At 43.5% G+C, this 23208-nt stretch overlaps 1 protein-coding gene across 2 annotated transcripts in view; it reads left to right on the top strand.

The window, feature by feature from the left end:
- The window catches only part of ITPR1 (inositol 1,4,5-trisphosphate receptor type 1), a 180194-nt gene that overhangs the window by 117140 nt on the left and 39846 nt on the right, over nt 1–23208 (top strand). For both annotated transcript variants that reach the window (XM_072875732.1, XM_072875731.1), the window contains 3 exons: nt 14696–14876; nt 15501–15754; nt 21449–21649. In XM_072875732.1, coding sequence (XP_072731833.1) covers nt 14696–14876; nt 15501–15754; nt 21449–21649 — 636 coding nt within the window. The remainder of the gene's footprint in view (nt 1–14695; nt 14877–15500; nt 15755–21448; nt 21650–23208) is intronic.

Raw genomic sequence — 23208 nt, 5'->3', positions numbered from 1 at the left:
CCTAAATGAGAATTGTGCCTGGTATGGATTTTAATGAACGTACACCAACTAGCTTGTACAGTATTCTTCCAAACAGAAAGTAAAACCTTATTACAGCAAAACAGGCCTACAAAGGTTATTGAACATGTAATATCTTATTCTTTTGACATTGCATGTGTTCTGTTTGCAAACAGTCTGTCTCAGTCTTGGACAAGGGGCTTTATGTGTAGCTTTTCCAGAGAGTGTCATCCCTCTCCTACCCCACTGCCATGCGTTTCATGTGTCTGAACAACACAATTGCTAATTTGTTTAAGAAGGTCAATTTTGCAGATTGTCCCTTTCACTCAGAGAAGTGATACATCCAAATGTTTGATATACATACAGATTTAGGCTTGTAATTTGATGCCATTTGTGTTGTATCCTAAATAGGAACATTTATTTAAGTAGTTAAAGATAAACCACTAACATTTTCAGAAAAGCTTGGGCAAAGAGAACTAAAAGAAACTTTTATATGTGGCCCACTCTTCCCAGTGCAGTATAACCGCTCCCCAGTCCTTTATTTGTTTCTGCCCTGAAAACCAAACTACCGAAAGATATAGTCTGTCTCTGGCATCACTGCAGCAGCAGAGCCACCGCAGTGACGATGTTATTCTTACTAGACCTCCATGGCAACTTCTGGGAGAAATGTTTGAACAGATTGGGGGTAGCGCCCTGTGTTGTGCTTAATCTAATCGAACTGTGGGCTGTTGCCAAAATGGACCGTCCTGTTCTGGTTAGCTCTGCTTGTCCCCTCTTTGTACGGCTTGTGCAGCTGTGGGGTGAATTTAATTAAGTGGCTGATCTGATGGAAAACCAGCCTGCCAGTGAAAACAGATTTGATCCCATAGAAATGTCTGGCTCAAACCTGACCAGAGATGTGCTAAAGAGCAGCTGTATCCTTTGGGCAGCAGTACATGGTGGGATTTGATTAAGTGTAATGTGGGGCTGACTAGTTATAATTGATCACTATGGTTAAAACATGTACTAGATCTCTACAGCAGCACCTCTTGTTTTCATGCAAACTTCTGCTGAGAGGAGAGGGAACCCTTTGGGGCTCCTTCACTGGGTCTGTAATCAGTACCCTCTTTTTTTTCCCTGCGTATATGCTCTAGATTGAAGCTTCTTTGCAAAAGACAAAGTGGGAATCAAGCATTTAAAATCCCGTGTCACCTTAAACTGCAATGACAGGATTAACATTCCTTGGGGAGAGTCACTCCTTTAAATTTCCTGCTCTTCTCCGATGTAAAGGAAGCTGAGCTTTCATCTTCCTAGCTCTCAGGGAGCCTCAGGTAACCTCACACTGTCATGCTGGAAGGAAAAAGAAATTCTGCACCAGCCTGATGTGGAGAGATCCTTTGCTTGTGCTGGAACCCAGAACTAATGGACCGAGTGTAGTCACTTTCCGCTGTGTGCAAATCAGAGTTGGAAGCAGATTCCTTAGCTCATCTGGTCCAAACAAACAGGGAAATCTGCAATCCATCTCCAAAGACACCTTTTTCACCAAAAAGGGAGATTCTTTAGTTTGCATTTGCTGTCTATAGCTGGGAGTCTGTAAAATAACTGTGCGGTTAGGAATGAGCTGTTGGCATAGGGTGCTTATAGCAAATGGCATAACACTTTCACATCCGCACCTTACAGTCCTGCCAGTTTCTGTTGCGCTCTTGCCTTTATAGATGTTACTTCCGCAAACCAGAATAACTATTTTCTGTCCTTTCCCACTCAGGAGTAAGTGCTTAGCAGTTGTCTTTGCCTTTAGAAAATGTTCTGGGCAGCCAGCAGTTACTTGGTGCACTGCGTGTACGTGCTCTAATGCAGCAGTGAAGGGCTGGGAGGGGGCTCTGGTGTAGGCTGCTTTTAAGTACAGAATGTTTTAGGAACCAAATGACTTGTGATGCCTACAGCTAATGCTGTAAGCTCTGAGGTCTTGGACACACCCAGGAGCTCTTACTCATGCATGCAAAGTACAGATGAGACTTTATTGAAAATATCCTATGGAGCGGTTGTAATGTAGATATGCTGTGCTATAGCAATCCAGCGGCCTGATAGCAAAAGGCAAAAAAGAAGGTTTATCAGTGCACAAAGATGCTCCCTGACTTACCTCTGAATTGGTTAATCTCCTGGTGCTAGGTAGTGAGTTCCCTGGTGCTTTGCTTTACTTGCCCTGGCTCTAGCACAGTCAGGGCCCGTGGGGGCTACTACAATGTCAGGCAAGAACAGCACATATTCAGTGCTCTGATCTTTCAGTAGTATTTGAATCATGAAAGCCAAGTAAGTATGGAAGTAATGGGAAAAAAGCGCCAACCACAAAGCTTAACTTCTGGGAGAACAGCTGGGTCAACGCTGGTGAATCAAAGCGAAGGTGGAGGTTTTGCTCTTTAGTAAAATCATGATTTCAGGTCTCTATCTCCCAGAGTAATTGCTGAATGATGCCCAAGTTAAACTAGTGTCCTGAAACGGTAAATTCACGCAACCAAGCTTTTATCTCTTCACATAGGAAGAATAGTGTATCTGCTCACCCAGAAAATACAGGAGGCTCTGAGTGCAGCCTAGCTGGTCGGGGGCACTGCCTTTTACAGGAGAGCTGCATGGGGTACTCTCTAGTCTGCACAGCTTCAAATCCAACAGGTTTTATAAAGCAGTCTTTCACTACAGCACAGTAAAGATTTGAGTGCAGCAGTGTGATGGTCTCCTACTTAGTAAGATTTCATTTTTACAAAATAGACTGCAAAATTTGTCTGCTTATGGAAACTAGATGCACTTATGAAAATGAACTCAATACTTTCCGTGATCTTTTATCCTGATCTTTCTCTAATCTATGTTACTTTGGTAAGTTTTGCAGATTAGATAGGTAGGGCTTCACAACCTCAGCAACCTGCAGAGTGGATTTTCTGAAGTTCTACGGCAGTTTCCAGTAACTGCCAGTGGAATAGTCATCTTCAGTCTCTGGACTAATAACTGCATTCATTTTGCATCAGATATGTTTGTCATTGTGAAAGTCGACCTAGCCAAATCGGCCAGCTTTGTCTTTGAGGTCTAACACAGTTTATCTTCATTTCACAATTTTTTGGTGGTTATTAGCAGCTCTTGATTTATAGTATTCTGAACAAGTTCATTTTGTGCTCAGTCTAAATAATTTTTACTGAACCTAAATTGCTTATATCTACAGGCCTTTGAGAATAGGAAACTGGTGGGATAGGGACAGGTTATGTAAAAAGGCTTTTTGGTAGCAAAGCCAGAAATGTGTCACCCCTGCATGGCATTTTCTTAACTCCAGGTTTTCACACGGGAAATGAATTTGGCCTAAAGTTAAGCAAAAGGTTTGTACTGACACACAGGAACTTGCACATGATGATTGTAATATGGTTAATAATGGGAGTTCCCGGGTAACTCCCATGAGTGTTAGTGGGAGAACAGATCCCCATGGTGTTGGGAAGGGATAACTGGAATAGGTGTTACCATTTTATTAGATACATGCAGGGCCAGTATTAAGGCTAGGCAAAGTAGGTGGTTGCCAACTCTAGCAGAAAAGCAAATCTAGAAATGTTCCGTATTATAATTGGCAGGAGTGATTTTTATTGTATTGTTAAGAAAATTAATGTGGGGAGAAGCGGGACAAGAAAAAATACTCCCGGTTTACCTTAGGAAAGAGGCTAAGCTGGTAGTGTGTGGCACACTGAATCCCACGCTGCTCTGTGCTTTGCTATAGGGGTGAATGTGGATGTGGTAAATTAACTGTTCTGGGAGAAATACAGAGGTCTTTGCCCATTTAAAGCTCTCTAGATGGAAACTTTTCTGAGTTATTTTTAGGTTTTGGAATTCACCTAGAAACGCTGTCAGGTTCTTTGGTAACAGAGATGCTGATGAAAGTGTCGTAGCTGTGTCCGGTGAGCTCGTTGCTCCTGCTCAGCAGGAGCTCTGGGTTTTTTTTGGTGGGAAGCCTGCCCTCATTTGTAAGGAGACAGAAGCGGAGGTGGAACCACAGGGTCAAAACCGGACAACAAATTAACTTGACAAATGCTGCTGCTCACTGAACTGAAAATTACATAAACCTCTTTATTAATTTATATAACCCTCAGCATCCACCTCGAGAGCTGGCATCAGCGGTTCTGCACGGAGCAGCCCTGGGGGGGTTGCCCTGCCAGCCCCATGCTCTCCTCCGAAATGGCGAGGGGCGAGCATGCCCTGCATCCAGGGTGCTGCCAGCCGGCGTGTGGCACCCGTCCCCCCCGGGGTGCTGGCTTGGGTGTGCTTTGCCAGAGCTTGCGTGGCAGGTGCTGTTGCTTGTAGGCACGCTGCATGCAGAGCTACATCTCCTTCAGAAGAGATGAAAGCTTGGTCCGTTCCCTGCACGCACTGCAACAAGGTGAGTTTTCCTTCGTTAAAGCAACCCTGGCAAATGAATGACAGTGGAGGAAATTGCTGAGGACTTCTCCTGTAACGCTTGTCTCATCTGCTAAATAAAAATTATATGCACCGTTACTCTGCCTCACCTCCATAGAGTTTCGGGTTTCCTTGGTCGGTGGAAGTTAATGGCAAGTAAAGTCCCTTACATAACTGCCTCTCCATGGAGACTTCAGTCTGCTTGTTTAATTAGGGATCTTCTCAAAATTTAGGTTGTGTGACAAATTACCCACATGCACATGTTGGTATTTTCAGCAAGGGAAGGTAAAATGAGGTTGATGACATTAGTTTCAGGCATTTTTTAAGCCCTACCCCAAAGTGACGTGATGCAGAGCTACCACTTCGAAGTGCGGTGGTGCCTTCTTTCCCCCTTCATCCACAGTTCTTCCTAAGGTGGGCTGCAAACACAGAGGATGAGGTGATGTGAGTCAGCACCCAAGGAAAAGGTGATTATTTTTCAGGAAAGAAGTGGGATTTTCTCCTAGCTTTAAGGCATCTGAGCAGAGTCGCTGCTCCTGCACAGAGGATGATGATGGGATCTGCTCTATACCCCTCCTTCCCCCAGCAGCTGAGTATGGGATGAGGACCAGGGGCCACCACAACTCGAGACAGCGTCAAGGAGCCTGTGGTGGTGGACCGGAGAGTTGTGCCTCTGTCACAGCATGGCAAGAGCAAATCAGTGTTGTGCTGAGCCGTTTGGAGCTCACCATATATGTGTGTGAGGCTCCTTTGAGATGTGCCTGTACAAAGAGCCATGTGGCTTCAAGTTGCTTAAACTTCCAGAGCTCTTCAGTTCAGCCTGCAAAGAGGAGCCGTGCATTTTGTGTGCCCTCCTTTGAGTGCTTGTTAGGGGCTATGCCCACATGGTACCATGCTGCCCGTTGTGGAAGTACCATGGGGGTCTCTGAACAAGCAAGAGAACAGAAATCACAGCAGCCAGCTCTTCATTAGTCTGGTTTAGTAGGAAATACTGGTTTGGGTAAAATGCTGGACTAAGACGACTCTCCTGTCTCCAGCTCTGTCTTGCACCATACTCGGGCTTGGACTTAGTCGGCGTTTCTCCTCATGCATTGCCACCAGTAAGAAAACTCCAGCATGGTGAATTGTGGTCTCCTTTGCTGAACTTGGTGCCTCAGACTGTCCAAAGATGATCGATAGCTATTAAATAATTGCAGAATTGATGGACAAAAGGAATTGAATCCAGAGTTATCTAATTCTGGTTTGTGTTTCTGGCACATAGGAAAGCCACGGAAACCAAGCGAACTAGGGTGCTACCCGGCAGGCGGGGAGATGGGGCTCGCTTCTGTGACCGTCTGCCACAGCCCTCGGGTTTGAGGGAGCAGTGACTTTGAGGCAGATCTGTGTCCTTCAGCTTGCTGTAGTGTTGGCTGTGAAATACCGTGACAAAAATGGAAGGATAAGCGATGCTAAAAAGACCAACAGTGAAATAGTTGGAACCAGCCAGGCAACCCACTTTATTTTTTTTCACTTTCCCTGTTGGCCTAAATGTGTCCTGTCCTATTCGGTTGCCAAAACACTTACAGTTTCTTTTTCTCTGTGACTGCAACTGCCCTTCAAAATTGGGAGAAAAATTTACAAATGTTACAGAAGTATTAGTGATATAAAACTTAGCTTTAGTGACACAGTGGTGCTTTAGGGTTTGTGGTTTGGACTTTTTAAACCAGATTTACTACTTAGAAAATTTGCAACAGTCACAGATACCGGTGAGCACGCAAAATCACATGTGATGGTAAATGCTTCAGAGGCAAGAATATCTTTGGATTGCTGAACTTTTGTAAATAGCACTTGAGAACTTTTGGTCGTTGATAAAAACAAGTCTCTTAATTTCTACTGTTTGTTTATAACAGGCAGAATTCTTTGATATAGGATGTTATATCTTTTTTACATTGTTTCAATAATACCTGTTTAGGAAACTAATGCAAAATCAGCAAGCTATCGGCATGTATTAAGTAATCACCTATGTCTTTGACCATTGCAATGAGTCAAAAAATGTCTTTGACCGCTTTTTCTCAAGTTAAAATGCACCGTAATTTTTTTTTTACATTCTGAGTATGTTACTTCAGAACACGCCATTTAAAAAAAAAAAAAATGTTGATAAGGATCTACATCAACCATCACATTCAGCTGTGGGAAGTGATCTTGTCCTTTTGTGAGACAGAGCCCTCTCCAAAACGAAACACGCTGCAAATCCAGACCCTCCTTCACGGCGCAGTTACCTTCAAAGCAAGGCACAGAACCTGCACTGGTAACGAAGTCAGCGCTGAGGAAATCCACGTCCTGATGCTCTGTTGATCTGCAGCACGTGAGGAGGCTTGAGATGGCAAGCCCCTGGGAGCACGTGGTCTCTTTCACATGTATTTTAATGTATTTAGCACAGTGAAGCCTCAATCTCACTTAGCCATTAGACACCGCCATGTTAAAAACAAACAAGCCCTACTAATAATGCAGAGAGCTCCAAAAGCTGCAAGGAATCATTCCTGCAGAGATGATTTAATTTTTATTGGGGGCAGTAAGATGCATAGGTGAAACTGAGAACAGGGTGGATGAGGTGAGATTGTAATGATACCACTTGTAGTCTTTCTACTTGAGCTGCAGCCGATACTACTTTTTGAAGTATTTTGGGGCCATCAGTATTCCTGTATCATAGCATCTTTCAGTCTTTTTGCCCAAAGGGAGGTTTTACACTTAGAGTTTGAGGTGCCCATCTGTGTGATTGAGCAGTGTAGGTGAAAAAGGGAGGAGAGGTGCTTCATTAGGGTTCAGCTGCATTGCTTGTTCTCCAGTCTCCGTAGCCTTGCATTGTTCATGGTTATTGGGTATGACCTCTTGTGTGGCAATCCTCTCGGCATTCAGGTGTGATCCTGGTCCTGTAACGAGCAGGGATGTAAATCGCTAGTTCTCCCTAGTCCTCTCCTTGGGGTCCAGGTCCAAGAGAAACTTTTAAGATGATCCCTAGTAGGATTAAAGTCCTCCACAAGCAGGCAGAGGCAAGCTATTCAGAAAAACAAGGTCATGCTGCCTTTTTTTTTTGGTAAGCACAGGAATCAACAAAGCGATGTTATATAACTTCTATTTATATCCCACTTGCTCACTAGCTGCAGGCATACAAGAGTAGCTGAGAAGGGAATTTAATGAGCTCTCAGGGCTTGCTCACCTTCCAGAGCGGGTAGGAGCCAGCTTGTTTTTGAAGTGCGTCAGCAAATGAAACTGGTGGTGGGTGGGTGTTTTGGGTAGGTGGACTGACTTGTTGCTATGGTTTTCTTTAATTCCTCTGTCTCTCAAGAAGATCTTACACATTTTTTTTTTCTTTTGGGGAGTCTGCAGACTTCCTTGTTTCTCACACCTACACAGAGCTCGCTGGTTCAGTAAGGAAGTGGGATTCATGCTCCTGCCATGCAAGAGCCTTGCACAGATTAACTGAGTGACCTGGCGGGTGCATGCTCCCACATGTATGCAGGAAGAACTCAAATAAGGCTCTGTGCTGAAAGCAGGTCAGGCCCCCAAGTCTCCCACGCTTTGGAAGCCATCTGCTCTGTCTGCGGAGGGATTTAAACCCTGAACCCAACAGTCACGTTCACCTGTCGTTCTCCCAGTGTGCCTTCACCTCCTGGTGATCATCCCATATCACTTCATTGTCCCGGGGGTTTTGTACTGGCTCTGTGGAAGGGCACGGGGGGACCATATCTCTATGAGGTTTGTTCTTTCCTCTTTGTGAAATTTCTTTAAATTGCATCAAGATTTTAGGTGTTGCAGTAGGAGAACCTGTAGCATATATGGGCTCTTCCCAAAATGAGTGGTGTAATTCTGCTGCTGCTTTCATTTAAAGCTGGTTGGGAAAGATGAGCATTTACATGGGTCTGTCTGTGTATGCTTGTACCTCTCCAAAAACTCCTCCGTAAGGTGGGGCAGAATCTCCAGCTAGGAGTAGAGCCTTGCAGGATGGCGCGTGGATGCCCATGGCAGAGAGAGTTTGTCTTATTTGTGGAAAATAGAGCTGGGAAGTCCCCCTTATGTTTTCAGGACAAAGTTTATTTTACAGTTTGCAAAAAAAAACAGGCAATTGAGGTGTTCTGGCAGATTTTCCTTATGGGTTTATTTCAAACTGTGAAGTATGTTCAGCATGAAATATTTCAGCTGCCATTTCCTTAAGCTATGCAAGACTAATGATATCTATCACTCACGCCCCAGAGTGATGGATCTTTAGCGAGCCAGGATGTAGGAAAGATTTCAAGAAAAGAGAGGGATCAGTGATATTTAAAATAAAAAAAAATAAGGGGGGAGAGAAAGCAAAGTTAGGTTTGAATTTTCTGCAGTGGAAGCCCTTGCAATATGTTTAGGCAGAATGTAAAGGGTTGGCATTTGTACTTAATTCACTGCTTCTGTTAGCAGTGCAGTTCCCCTTAAAATGTGGCTGCTTTGAAGTAGTCCAGCTATAAGAAACGGTATGGGGGTGGCAAGCTCTTTCCGCAAACATGAAGTAGCACAGAAGTTTTGCATTAGTTCATGCTGGCAGCCTGTCCGGATAACCCAAGCAAGTTAACATCCCCATAATAATTTCTCTCTAGCACTGGAATAAAATGTCCTGAATTGAAGCCAGAGAGCTGATCTTTCTCTTGTATCTGGAGGGACTTTCCTCTTTGAAATATCCCTGACTAGTCACTTCATGGGGTATTTTCTGTTCACTGGCATTAGAGAAACGGGGAGGGAGATGACAACAGTTTGCTTTAATTTCTGAGGTGTTTGCTGGGGCTTTGCTTTCCCTTATTTATCGGTAATCAAATATTTGTTTTCCTGGGGAATTCTCTGGGATCTGTTCGGATGGGCTGGCAGGACTTAATGGCTGTGGTCTGTTGAAACAGCTTTGTGAATTACAGAGGGTGTGGTCCAGAAAATACTTGGTCCGCTGCAGGATGACGGCAATCTCTGTTTGGGTTCTGCAGCCAAATGCTTTCCTAAAATCAGGCCACCCTTCTTCAGGAGGAAGTACGCATCTGAGCAGATGCATCTTAAACCCCATGCTTGCTAATAGGTTTTAGTTATATTTCTCACAACGTGATCATTCAGACAGCACATACAGTCCAGCCTCTAATTACTGAGTCTGGGGCCGAAAGCCAAGCTATTAGATGCAAAACAATCAAACGGTTGTTCCTTTTCTTGGTTGGCAAAACAGTTGTGACTTCGGGGCAGATCCAGGTAACAGCGTAGAGGAAGGTGTTCCCAGTAAAGGTGACAGCACACACAGGCAAAACTGGATAAGCCTTTCAAAGGCAAGAGCTAGAAATAAGCTGCCTTCAGCTGGTTCCTTTGTTTTCCATTTCACAATCCTACATTGGGCACAGACTCAATCATAGTTAAACTTACTGTAGATTAGTTCAATTTACAGTGGATTCATTAGCTGGGTCCGTACTCAGTATACCTTACACGAAGGTATCAGTCTGCTGCGGTTTACAGCTTTGCTCTCCAAAGGGCAGTTGTCGGCCCTGCTGGTTAAAAAAACAGTTTGCTACCAATTGCTGGTATGTGAGACGCGTTAAGGAGCATTGGTACATGCCGTGTGGTTATCCTGCCTCCATAATCCCACTCCTCTGAACTGATGGGTAGTTAGCTGAGCTTCTTTTCCGTTCATCGTTGGAAATTGTGTATTCTGTGTCAAAGATCTTGGAAGACGAGGCAAGAAGGAAGAAGAGATGAAGTGGTAATGCTAGGAAATGCGCCCATTCTTTGCTGATTTCTTTTTTTAAATCTGATTCTACTATCCAGATTGTTAATGATCTGCAATATTTAAGAACGTGCCAAAAAATAACCACCACAGAAAATGATATTAATTCTGAATAAAATGCCAGCAAGCAAAAATAGTATTTTCAGTTTAGCAAAAAAGGTAGGTAAACATTTACCAGTGTATATAAATAATTTGAAGGGGAGAGGATACCAAGTTCCTGGGAATAACTACAGAAGAGACACAAAATTAACAAAATTTTTAAAATCAGTGACTGGAAGTTAGTGACATAAAAAGGAGCTTAATCACGTTTCTAACAGTTACTAACCACTGGAACAGACTACAGACAGACATAGTTCATAATCTCCGATGCCTTCTAAAGAAAAATAAGATGCTTTTCTCGAAAAGATGCATTACTTAAACACAACTTAAGGCTCGGTTAATGAGTGAGAGCAAAGGGCTGATGGTGCTCAGAGGTGGGTCAGGCTGTAGCTGATCAATGCGCTGCAATTTAAACTTGGCCTTCGATTTATTTTCTAGTGAAATCAGTCACTTTGTTTGCAGCTTTTCTTCCGCAACATGTTTTGCATGGACCAGGGAAATAAAGGCTTATATGGTGTGGTGATAGTATTTATGTACCGTCCTCCTTTGGCCCAGAGGCAGTATGCTAGAAGGCAGAGGGATATTCTGCTGTGCAAGAGGTTTCTGGTTGGATTTCTTTAGGAGCAGAGTTGGGTAATGGAAAGGAGAAGGAAGAAGTTATTGCACAGGTTTCCTGGTACCTGGTGTTATTAGTTGTTTTACTCTGTGGTATTTTAATAGACCATTTCGGATGTCAGGAGAAGGAATTGGTGTGGCTGGCTTTGCGGACGTGCAATGCCTGTGCTGGGTTCTTCTCCTTCCATCCCTTTGAATCAAATACAGGCTCATCATAATGCTTGATGTATCATATGCCTGTAAAAGAAGCAGCGTACTGCTGCTTGCCTGGTGCTTCATACCTGCATGGAAACAGTGCACCACAAAAATATTTATTCTCCAGTCACCTGCAAGACTTTGAACTTGCAAACCTTTACGCAAAAAGATTTTCCCCTTCTGTTTCTTAACAAAGCTCTTTCCATTGCCCCAAGTTAGTCTTGAGTGAGTTTGTGTAGGTGGTGGTTGCTCCGTGTTTAAAAATGATGGAGAACTCTTTGCATGATGTCCTTGCACATGGTGAGCGTAGCTATCGTGTTAGAAGCTTGTGCATGTCATATGCGGATGGTTTTGAGTTTCTTTCATTCTGTGGCTGTGTAATTAATTGCAGTCACATTATCTCTGATATTCTCGCATCAGAGAGAAGTCTTGGTTCATTTAATTGGCTGGTTGCAGTGCTCTGGAGATGTATTGCGTTTCATTGAGGTGTGTGTACTTGTAAAGCTGTCTGCTGAATCCGGCATTCATAAAGCAAACCTCATGATCTTCTTTTGTGTCATGTGATGTCTCTTGTTTAATGGCAGTGACTCTTAGCAGTCGTTAACACAACCCAGTTGAAATAAAATACAGTTTCATACTGCAGGATTTTAGCACTCTCTATGAGCAGGCAACTGGTCCCCTGCCAGCGTCTTGAGTGTGAGATGAAGCTCATACCTTCACTTGCCTTTCGGGTAGCTTTCCCTCTGGTATCTTGTACTGGGATAACCAGATACAGTCCACAGACTGGTATGTTACGGTGCCGTGCCCTACTGTACGTTTCTAGGAGATCCCAAGTCCCAGCTTGGTTGTGGCTAAATCGGCAGGGTCTGTCTGGGGGATGAGGAGCCAGCCTGGGCTTCTCTGCCTGGGCACGGTGAGGGCAGGGCACTCTCAGGCTGACAGGATGCTCGGCTTTTGGGTTTGCATCAGTTTCGTTAGGGGGCCCTCAAGGGAACGGCTGATGTCAAATGCTGCCGTGTCAGTTTTACATTAAAAGCACTATTCTTTGGAAACACATACGAGCAGAGGTTTGCTGTTCTCTTTGTTCCAAGGTGTTCTCCTATAGCACACTTGCTCTTTCAGCAGTCTTGCTTGTGGTGGCATGACATCTATGTGCAAGCCAGGACCCTGGCATATGGTAGTCTAAAATGGCCACTCTACTTCCATTTTAAAAAAGGAGATGTTTCCAGTTTTTGTTTTGAGGCTATATCTGTAAATAAATTTTAGGATTTTTGTCATAATTATCACCACCTATTACCTGCTCAAGCACAACTTGCAAGATCACACCTATTAAAATACAGTATCTTTGATAGCTGGCATGTGGTTGATTCATATGTGTGAAGGTGTTAGGCATCCTGACCTAAACTGAAACAATCATTTTGTGACAAGCATTGAACGTATGCACAGCACACACAAGAAAGCTTTACTGGAAATGTTCGTTTCGTTTGTTTTTTATTTCTCTGAAGTGCAGTGGAAAGTCAGTTAAGAAGCTTGAAAAGACGACAAAAATCAAGCCTGTCAGCAAGTAACAATTACTTGCGTACAAGGTATTTCTTCAGTGTGGTTCATTTAAAAAAAGCTTTTCCTTCACTGCTGCTTCATCCCTGTATAGGCTCTTAAGATGTGCAGCCAGGTGACAACCATCGCGTGCCTGACGAGCAAATCGTGTTATTTTTCAGAAAACAGTTACCCTTCCTAGAACCAATGGTTTATGCTGGTCTATCTGTAAAATATTATTATTGGTATGCTCGTTGTGTAATACTGGTAGAGTAAAATTTTCAAGATGCAACTAAATGCATCTAAATGCAAACGCTTCCTCTGTCTGTACTTGTAGCCACCAAGTGAGGGACCATGCTTCAAAGGGTTGCATGTCTAAATAACCCAGCCCTGGCTTTGGTTACTGGTCAGCAGCTCAGGGAAACCATGTTAATGCATCTCTTCATTATGATTGTAATTTGACGGTATTCTGTCCACTAAGTGTGGTCAGGTCAAAGAACCAGTTTAGAATAAAAAAAAAAATACCTGGATAAGTAAACTGTCATTCAGACAAAGTATATTTTTATTTGGGTATGTTTTATGAGAAAACATTAAAATTCTTGATATAAAGGTTAGAGAATAATTCTGCAAATACTATTAAACGAATTGGGGACCCAAATCATTTTGCGTCATGTCGCAGGGCCCAGCACAGTTTCTGTTGCATTGACTTTTGGTAGAAGGCATGTCTTGCAGTGCTCTGGCATGTCTGTTTTACTAGGCTGTTTGAATGGATGTCAGGAGAAGGTACCGGCATGGCTGGCTTTGCGGATGTGCGATGCCTGTGCTGGGTTCTTCTCCTTTCCCTCCTCTCTGTTAATCGCTAAAAGTAAGAAAAACTCTTTAAGAGTTTACCTGAGATGCTCTGGGCAGGTAGAAGGTATTGCAATGGTGGGAGGGATATCTCCAACTTCTTGGAGATTGACCAACTTCTTTAAATAGTAGTGCTGCTCCTCTGTCTGTAATCAAAGACACAACTTTATTAGTGTTTCAAAGTCATTCAGCGCTGTTCTGACTGCAGCTGCTTGGGAGTGATCAAAGGCAGGCGTACCAGAGACGGCCTTGTGTGCTCTGCTTCACAAGAAAACGGGCAGGATATATTGCTATTCCTATTTTAATTTGTTTTTTCAATAAATCAGGCTTCATTCCTATTCATCATGTAAAGCTGTTGGATCATGAGCCACTGCAGAATGCTAACTAATTTCATAATACTCTGCATAAGGTGACCCACTTACAAGTTCATCCTTCAGTCATGTTTAAGCTCTGGTCCTGATTTATCTAACAGCATATTGGTTTCATCAAGAATTGTCTGATCACTCACTGTGGTGGCTCCTTTTTGACCTGTACATGATTTGTATTCTCCTCAATTTTAGGAAGAACTTTCTGTCTCTGTGCACATATGGGCAGAAGAACATTAATAAACCTTTTTAAAAGTAGTCAATGCTTTGAGTTTTTCTGTCACTTAAAGATATATTAGAGTAGGAATTAAAAGGAGTTTTAAGAAGTCTGCTGCAGACAGGGCAATGGAAACTTAGCACAAAATATCCCTCATTACATTGCCCTGTTTGTACATTTTTGGACTGTGATTAACATTGACTATTGCATGTTATGACTCACAGTCCCTTTGATTTGAGGGTGGGAAGGCAGGACAGTTCTTTTTCCTCTCTATTTTCCTCATACTCTTTTGTTTCTGAACTGAGAATCACATTATAGATAATTCTATTGTCTTTACCTTACCTTAATTCATTGTACTTACTTTAATTCCATTGTTGAGAGAGAAGTGTACTGCCTAAATATATTAGGGCTAGCGTGATTTATTGCACTCACTTTTCTTTAAAAATATATTTGGAAGTTGTTAATAAGGGAGTTAACGGAGCTGAGACACTTGGGCTTCCTTAACAATAAAGTATGAGTTTCCATTGCTCTAGGTTTTGGTTTACTGAAAACTAATTAACCTCCCAGTCCTTCAGGATATCACACAGCACAGAAAGGTGAAATAATCTGTATTCAAACCTGTGTATGAAGATACAGATCCTGTTCCATTTTCTCTTGTAGCATTCGTTCTTCTGCCGACTGACGGAAGATAAGAAATCTGAAAAGTTCTTTAAGGTTTTTTATGATCGCATGAAAGTGGCACAGCAAGAAATCAAGGCTACTGTCACAGTCAATACTAGTGACTTAGGAAATAAAAAGAAAGATGAAGACTCAGACAGAGATGTACCAAGCAGGAAAAGAGGTAATCCCCAGTTGTTCTGTTTCTTAAGTGACAAGGGAGTAAAATACTGTGTTTTGAACTCATTACAATTGATGCAATAATGCTCTGATCTCTGATCCCACAGAGCAAAGTTCAGAGATCAGTGGTGCCCTGGCTTGGGATTTCAAGAGCTTCATCCCCTCTTCATCCATTTGTGAGATTGTGCTATTGAAATGATGAAAAGTATTTCTGAGATGAGACTCTGCCGCCTTGTCTATCGTGACAAGCTGCCCAAATCTGATCCGTAGTAATGACCCTGGACTGTGGGTTGTGGTCAGTGCCTTCTCTAACAATAAGTGGAGAAATCCTAATTTTCTTCTGTAGCAGGTCCTTTTATTGTAACTCCTGATAGTGCTAGATGTGTGTGCCCTAACCAATTAATACCAGAATTTATAACTTTAATGTGGTTCGCATAAAAGGTGCAAAGAGAGTGACATGATATCCTTCTAAACTTGAGACCCTCACATCACACTAAATATACTTACCAAAAGAACTGATGATGAGTAGCTGGCCTGCGTGTGAAACTGTAATGGGAAATGTGTGAACAGATTTTCTGGTCCCCTTTATTCAGTTTGCCTAAGGAAGATCTGTTCTTGTGTGTTTTAGTGAGAGAGCCTATGACTCAAATTACCGAGGAGGTCCGGGATCAGTTACTGGAGGCCTCTGCAGCTACAAGAAAGGCTTACAACACTTACCGGAGGGAGGCTGATCCTGATGACCATTATTCGGCAGGAGAAGGAGCACAGTCTGCAGCAGATAAGAGCAAAGATGACCTGGAGATGAGTGCTGTGATCTCAATAATGCAACCCATCCTCCGGTTCTTGCAGCTGCTCTGTGAAAACCACAATCGGGATTTGCAGGTACAGCCTGGTTCCTGAGGAGGCATGCCCACATCACCTCGCGCAGTCACTGCCATCGCATCAGTCTCACTAATGCCATGCCTTTTTAAATTGATACATGACCGACTATTTTCTTTGGCCTTGAAGATAATTTCTTAAAAAAGTATTTATACCTTGCTGGAGAAATACAGGGAAGTCCAGTTATCCAGTGTTCAGTGGTCTTTTCAGTGTATATAAAAGGTGGTGGGATCAACACTTGATGTGGCTTTTTAAAAGTATATACTTAAAGCAAGCAAGTGTTCTGCTGCAAAGTTACTGATCTACTTTTGAGAGAGGTAGGAAAGAAATAAAAGTCATGCAGGAAAATGAAGAGAGCATTGGGACTTTGGTTCCAGCAGCCCTCAAGCATATGCTTACTTTCTAGTGAACAGGTTCTCATGGGTTTTCGTGGATCTGTTCATGTGCATAGAGTTGAACACATTGGGATGGTATCAGGAGAGCCTCAGCTGGAGGTGAATCTGGTGAGGGATATGAAGGGCAACAGGAAGGGTTTCTAGGTTGTATCCACAGCAGAAGGAGACCAGGGAGAGCATGGGTCTGCTGCTGAATGGAGCAGAGGCCCTGGTGAGGAGGAGAAGGCCAAGGTGCTCAATGCCACCTTCACGTTGCCCTTTACTGGTAAGACTGGCCTTCACAAACCCTAGGTCCCTGAGACCAGAGGGGAGGTCTGGAGCAAGGAAGACTTACCCTTGGTGGAGGAGAATTGCATTAGGAAACATTTAAACAAGATGGACATGCATAAGTCCATGGTGCCTGGTGGGATGGCCCAGGCCCCCTGTGGAGTGCTGGGTCCAGTCCTGGGCCCCCAAGTCCAGCAGGGAGTCTCAAAGATGACTAAGGGACTGGAGCATCTGATGGACAAGGAGAGGCAGAGCGAGCTGGGAGAGGTCAGGCTGGAGAGGAGAAGGCTCGGGATATCTCACCCGTGTGTATAAATACCTGACGGGGGGATGTGAAGAGGACAGAGCCAGGCTCTGCTCGGTGGTGCCCCATATCATGGCGAGGCGGGTTGGGCTAGACAGTCTCCAAAGGTCCCTGCCAACCTCAGCTGTTCCGTGATACTGTGGGATGTGTTTGTACAATTTTAAGTAGCAAGCCCAGAACTTGTACGTTAGTAATCTCATCTAGCGCGTGCCTCTGCAGGAGATAAGATTTTTGCTTACAAATGGACTGCAATTAACATGATTTTTGTTCAGCGTAACCACTGCTGCTGGATTAGAATTGAATGCAAGCGAGGAGCTAGTGAGACGCAGTACAATGTACTAAATGCCCTCATAAAGGAGGAATAATTGCCGTGATTGCATATTGTTGTGCGGCACACCAGAAGTGTAGGACCCTGCGTGAGTGCTTTTCAGACCTGCCAAATCACTTCCGCTGAACTTGAATGCCCTGCTGCTGGCAATATGTGAAATCAAATCTGTATGGTAACGTTCCTGTGCTATGAACATGTAATTCTTTTAGCATTTTATAGGTGCCAGGGTTACATACATAGGGTTTCTCTTAATTTTTTAAAAAAACTATTTGATCTTTGTTTTGTCAAACAATTTTCATGCCATTAGCGATGTCAGAGACAAGTAGGATGGCAGTTTTATGTGGCAGTAGTCCAAACCACACACACATGATCTTTTGCTGCTGCTGTCTTTGGCTAGGCACTGAAAGCTATAGGAGCAAAATTGAATTCAAGCCAACACAGAAACTTGGCCTGAGCTGTTCACTATCCTGAACAATTAAATTCCCCAAACAGCAGGTAGTTGCATTCAGCTCTGGGAGAAAAAGGTTTAAAAAAAAAAAAAGCGAGAGGAATAATTTTTCAAATGCAATCCTCTTGCTGCTTGCCTGCCTTGATGCTTGCCTTTCTCCTTCAGCCCTGAAGGGGAGGCCAGAGTGTCTGAAGCTTCAAAATCTTTGTGTCTGCAGCTAGTACGTTATAACTGAACTCCTTATCAATATTGTCAGTGGACTCACTGCTTCAAGGAATTAGAAAGACCTATTCTGGAAGCTGTGTGTCTTCCAAAATTGCATAAATTTGATCTGAATTAGAAGAGAATAGGAATCACCTGCCCCATCCAGTTCCAGGTTTGTCAAACCAAGTGTTTTACAAGCCGTTAGCAATTATGAGTGGCCTGATGTTGTGCAAAAGCAGGAAAATGCAAGTCATGGCTTTAAGAGTTGATATGCGCTTTAAAGGAGGAGGAAGTCTTTGTGAAATGGTTCAGGGAGTTGCAATACTGTGCCTTTTGCATCACTCAGTTGTTTCCTTCGTAGATAAAATTGCAGTTTGTTCCACGTTGCACACAGTCAGGATGCTGTCCCCCTCCAGCTTACTCTGTGGGTCTGGAGGAGGAGTTGCAATATCTTCTTCAAATTAATGCAAGGACTGGAACAAACAGGTGGATGCTTAAGTATGTTTAGATACCCACTTCAGGCTGAATGCATCAAATTTTGCTGTGGAGTACTCTCGATATCTCCGTTTCTTTCTCAGCACACAGATACTTGGGGGCTCTTATTAAACTTGCATTAGGTCTGACCCTTGATTCTGTGTGAGAGCTCAGCCTTGGAAGCAAAGCTGTCACAGCTCTGAACTGCTGTAGCCAGCCTGTTGTCTGGTCCGCTTTGGCCAGGCTGCAGCCCCACCAGTTTCCTTAGGAGGTCTTTTCTGTACCGTCTTTTTTCTGAATGAAGATGTCCCTGTATACTACAGAATCAGTCATGAGAACTGAAGCTTGTGACCAGCTGAGTGAAGCATCCAGCGAACACTTTGCTGGAAGCAAGAGCTGTGCTGGCTGGAAGCGAGGAGGAGAGGAGTGGGGATTCCCGGCGGGGCAGGGAGCCGTGTCCTCCCTCCAGCGTCGGCACCTGGGCAGGTGATCCCCAGCAGCCTTCCGCACAGCCGAGCGTGCAGCTCCAGCATTGCACTTAAAAATCCCGTCTTCATGGGAAAAACATAGTACTCCAATTCTTTTTTTCTTATCAAGTTATCGATAGAGTTATTTCTGTGAAATAAAAATATTGTAGTAATATGCTAACCAGTTATGCTCAGATTAGAGGTCTAAGTCGGTAGGTTAAATACTGCTTTTGTGCAAAAAAAGTAGGAATTGATACACCTGTTAACATTTTATTTGACTGTTTCTTTTATTCATAATCCCTGGAGACATAGCCTAGGTAATAAAGAACAGTAAAGCTCTGCATGCTGCAGGAGAGTGATTCAATAATTTGGCTAGCATAGCAGTACTACTACATGCAGAGAATGAGCTGGTTTAGCTCGTCGTGTTTTAGGCTAGAAGTGTGTGTGAGAATTAACTTTGTAAGACCAAAGAGCAAGCCTGTATTCAGTGAAAGATGCCTTGCCTTACCTGATTGCTTGTAAAGAAAAATCTGATCATTTAAAAATATCTCTTTCCTAAGACTTTCTTCTTATTTATGTTCTTTCTTTGTGAAGTTTTTCCAGTTGGGGATCAGATTTCTGCTAAAACAAAGACTGTCCAAAGAAAGCATTTAGGCTTTTGGGGTATTACCCACTTAAATGGTAGAACTGTCCCTCCCAAGGATTCTGTGTTCATCCCTGCTTGAACAAACCAAGCTAGTATTCTGAAGGTAGCCAATTTTATTTTTAGTCATCGTGTTTTCTCTAAAGGGTACTCGGCTTTAGGCTGTGTACTGGGAAGCAAAGTCTCCAACACCCTGACGTGCTGTAGAGGCATTAAGAACTGGCTGCAGATGCTGCCTTTGCAAGTGTAGCCCTATCTAGTCATGTATCCCAGAAATGTGGAGGACTGGGCTCCCTAAAAATGTGGATAGTAGCATGAAGTCAGCTAAGTATCTTCAGAAGGTTATTCACAAAGGTAGGAGTTTTAAAGACTGCCTGACTTTGAGTGCACTTCATCCCATCAGAAAGTATTTCTCTCTCAACTGAGTATATAGGATCCTTAAAGTTAGGCAGTATGAATGCTCTTTTCCCCCTTTTCTTCTCGAGATCCCACAAGCTGCATATTTTTCATATGTTCTAGCTTAATCTACAACCATAGCTCTTTATTCTGAATGCAGGGTCTCATGGATGGTATCTCAGGTTCATTCGCACTGAAAGTTACAGGATGGCATGTTCAATATTGAAGACTTGTGTTCCCACTTCATAGCCTGTGAGATGCTCTGGATGACAGAAACTGAAGAGCTCGATCTGTACGGGCTGAGATGGCAACAGACGTTCCCTGGGGCAGTTTCTCACAGTGCAGCAGGGTCTTGTTTTCTACAATTTTTTCTTTCCCCTTGTTTAGCCATCTAACACTGTCCTTCTGCCTCCTGTGCCTCATTCCTCCTCTTTCCTTTGTGTTTATTGACTTTGGATCAAGAAGCTAAGGCTGGTATAAACCTAGCTATAATCAGAATAAGTGCCATACTGCCACCGCGGAACATTTTGTTTCATCACTTTCAGTGTTATCCATTATTTTTGCTTTTTTCCTAGAGGGAAGGCACGAGCTCTGATTTCTGTAGCATCAACCTTTCTGCGTTCTGACAAGTTAATCAAAAGTTAGGATACTAAATGAGCAATCCGTTGAAATGTGCTGAATCACTGTCACCTTTAGTCTGCATTCATAGACAGCATTTTCCTTTTTTAGCTTAGCCTTCAATTGAATCTGGCAATTTCTCAGTCTGTTTGCCTTAAAAGACTTATTAGTCTGACGCAGGCACTAGAGGCAATCAGTTAACAGTGCTTCTCTGCAGGCTTGCCGAAAAGACCTTGCTGGTTCCATAGTCCCATGCATCTTGTTGGTCTGAGGGGTTTTTTCACCTTTGAAGAGAAGTGTTTCATAACCTGCTAGAATTAAGCTAGATAGGACTTCTCCTGCTGAAACTTTGAGGAGAAGAAAGTGGTAGTGGCTATCCATTTTTACAGCACGCTGCTGGAAACACACTGACAAACAGCATCTGAGTCACTGGGAAATTGTTTTTCCTTAATTATCCTTTGTTTTGGTTGGGTTTGGTGTGGAGTTGGTTTTTTTTATTTCATTTGGAATACAGGAGAGAGGAAACATATTTAATCCATGCTGATAAATTTGGCATTTCATTAGAGGATGTGCTCCTAATCAGCACCTTCAAGCAGGGATTACAATAATTATGTGGGAAGAAATGCAATTGAGGGAATTGCATTTCAAGATGCCTTCCTTCAAGGCATGCAGTCAGGTGCCTCCTTGCCGCTTGTGCAGGTGGTGCTGCTGTGAAGCCAGAGCCAGGGAGTTGCTGCTTCTGTCTTGGAGAAAGGTCTTGGGAGGAGAAAGCCTTGAGTGATGGTTGGCAGTGAAATGCAGCAGGTAGGCTAGAAGGAAAGCTTCCAGGATCAGGAGAGCTTTATGATCTGCAGTGAATGGTCTATTCCGTGTTGGGTTTCAGTGCTCTAATGGATGCACTCTGTTTATTGCTGCTTGTCTTCTATAAAATTTGAAGCCAACAAGCTGCTCGAGAGAGCAGCACATTGCAGGCAAGCCCTGAAAGAGGCTTAAATTGCTTGTCCAGGCTCCAGTGAGATTAGAGCAATATACCATGCAGTGCAATTGTGAGTTGATGAATTTAATAAAATGTTATGATCCAAACATCAGTTTGTATGGGTTTTTTTGTTGTTTTTTTTTTCCTTCCCCCCCGGCTTTGACACTCTCCATGCAGAATTTCCTTCGCTGCCAGAACAACAAGACAAACTACAACTTGGTGTGTGAGACGCTGCAGTTTCTGGACTGTATCTGTGGAAGCACAACTGGTGGACTTGGACTTCTTGGTCTGTATATAAATGAGAAAAATGTAGCACTGATCAACCAGACGCTGGAAAGTTTGACCGAGTACTGTCAGGGGCCTTGCCACGAGAACCAGGTAATACATCCAGAGCTGTGAAAAGCATCACCCTTTCTCCCTGCACCCACAGCATGTACTCTGCTGGGCTTGGGTTCTCAGTCTCCTAGACTTGTGTTGTCTTATAATGCTGCTCACTTTACTTGCCTGACAAAGGGGTTTTGGTTTTTTTTTTCCCCTAATAAACTCATAATAATCAACTTCTCGTTCTCAAGGCCCCCTCTGAGGAGTTGAACCACTCAAAGCAGTAGAGATTTTTCTGCTTTCCTAGGATTTAAGTTGTTTTATTAGACTTGACAGACAGGGAAGAGGGGGGAATTTTTGTACTTGAAATACTTTGTAGTAAAAACATTGCTAAAACCAAGCTCTGTTGCCTGTTGTAAATGAGGCCAGAAACATGCCCCCCCCCCCCAGCCTGATGGGAGAAGGTTGAGCTCTGTAGCTTTGTTACTGAAGGTGATAACCATGTTGAGGTTGTTTTCAGATGTAGTCTTGTGTGCAGAACCAGGTGCGTGTCACTGCCGACTGTCTGTGCGCTTGCACGGTGATGTGGCGGCAGTTCCCAGTGACTGAGGGTTACGTGTTGCTGAGGACCACCAGGTGTCTGCAGGGGGGAGGCAGCCTCTGTCCAGCTCCCCCCAAACTGTGCTCACTGTCGGTGGTATGTTCTGCTCCAGGCAGGAATAACTGTTCTAAATCAAGCATGGTGGCTTAAGTAATCATGTTACAGGGAAGGCATAACTGAATAATGACAGTAATCCTATCGGATAAAGCAGTTACTGACCCACAGCTGGACTTGGTCTGCTCTGTGCCTCAAAGGTTGAGTAATTAGCTAGGAATATGGGAAGATACTTCGTTTGCATAAGCAGGAGTTTTTAGGTGCTCAAGAATTATGGTTTGCTCCAGTGGGAAGGATCAGAGGGGCAGCTGTACTGCTCAGCCATGCTTTTCCACTTCACCCTCCCACAGGTTGTACGGCCGTGTTTTAGAGCAGCATCACCAACTGGTCAGGCCCATTTCTTCTGCCTTTGGTCTAAATGTGACTCTTGCTGTAACTGTTTCAATGAGTCAAATGAAGTCTGAAGGTCTAGAGTAAACCATACTAAAGAGATAGCTACCCCAAAATAGTTTTCCGAACTCTGGCTGCTCTGTGGCGTTGACTCAACAAATAACATGTGCTCACTGTGTGTTAGAGAACGCTTTTCCCATTGGGCTGGCATGACCTGGTAAGTCCCGTGTTCCAGGGTGGGTGTCACCCTTCTGACAAGCAAACTTCCACACTTACATACGTGGATATCTGCTTATTTTCTCCATTTGCATACTATTTGAACCATAGTATGGTACAGAAAGACTGGAATATGACTTTTCAAAAAGTCTTCAAGAATATCTGCCTTTTGAAGTGCTTTTTCTTTGTGCACTCAAATGTAATTTACAGCAAAGCTAAACAAAGCATAGTGGGGGTGACCGATGTTCAGATGAAATTGTATCTATGCGAGAGAATGCATGAGGCTGTACACGTCAGTTCAGAACTGACAGTTTCTCTCCGTTATATGGATCAGGTGGAATAACAACCTTTAGAT

Source organism: Ciconia boyciana, chromosome 11, assembly GCF_034638445.1.
Source record: "Ciconia boyciana chromosome 11, ASM3463844v1, whole genome shotgun sequence".
In the NCBI taxonomy this organism is placed as follows: Eukaryota; Metazoa; Chordata; class Aves; order Ciconiiformes; family Ciconiidae; genus Ciconia; species Ciconia boyciana.
The sequence above is the reverse complement of the archived record's forward strand: the minus strand, read 5'-3'. Positions and strand labels throughout refer to the sequence as shown.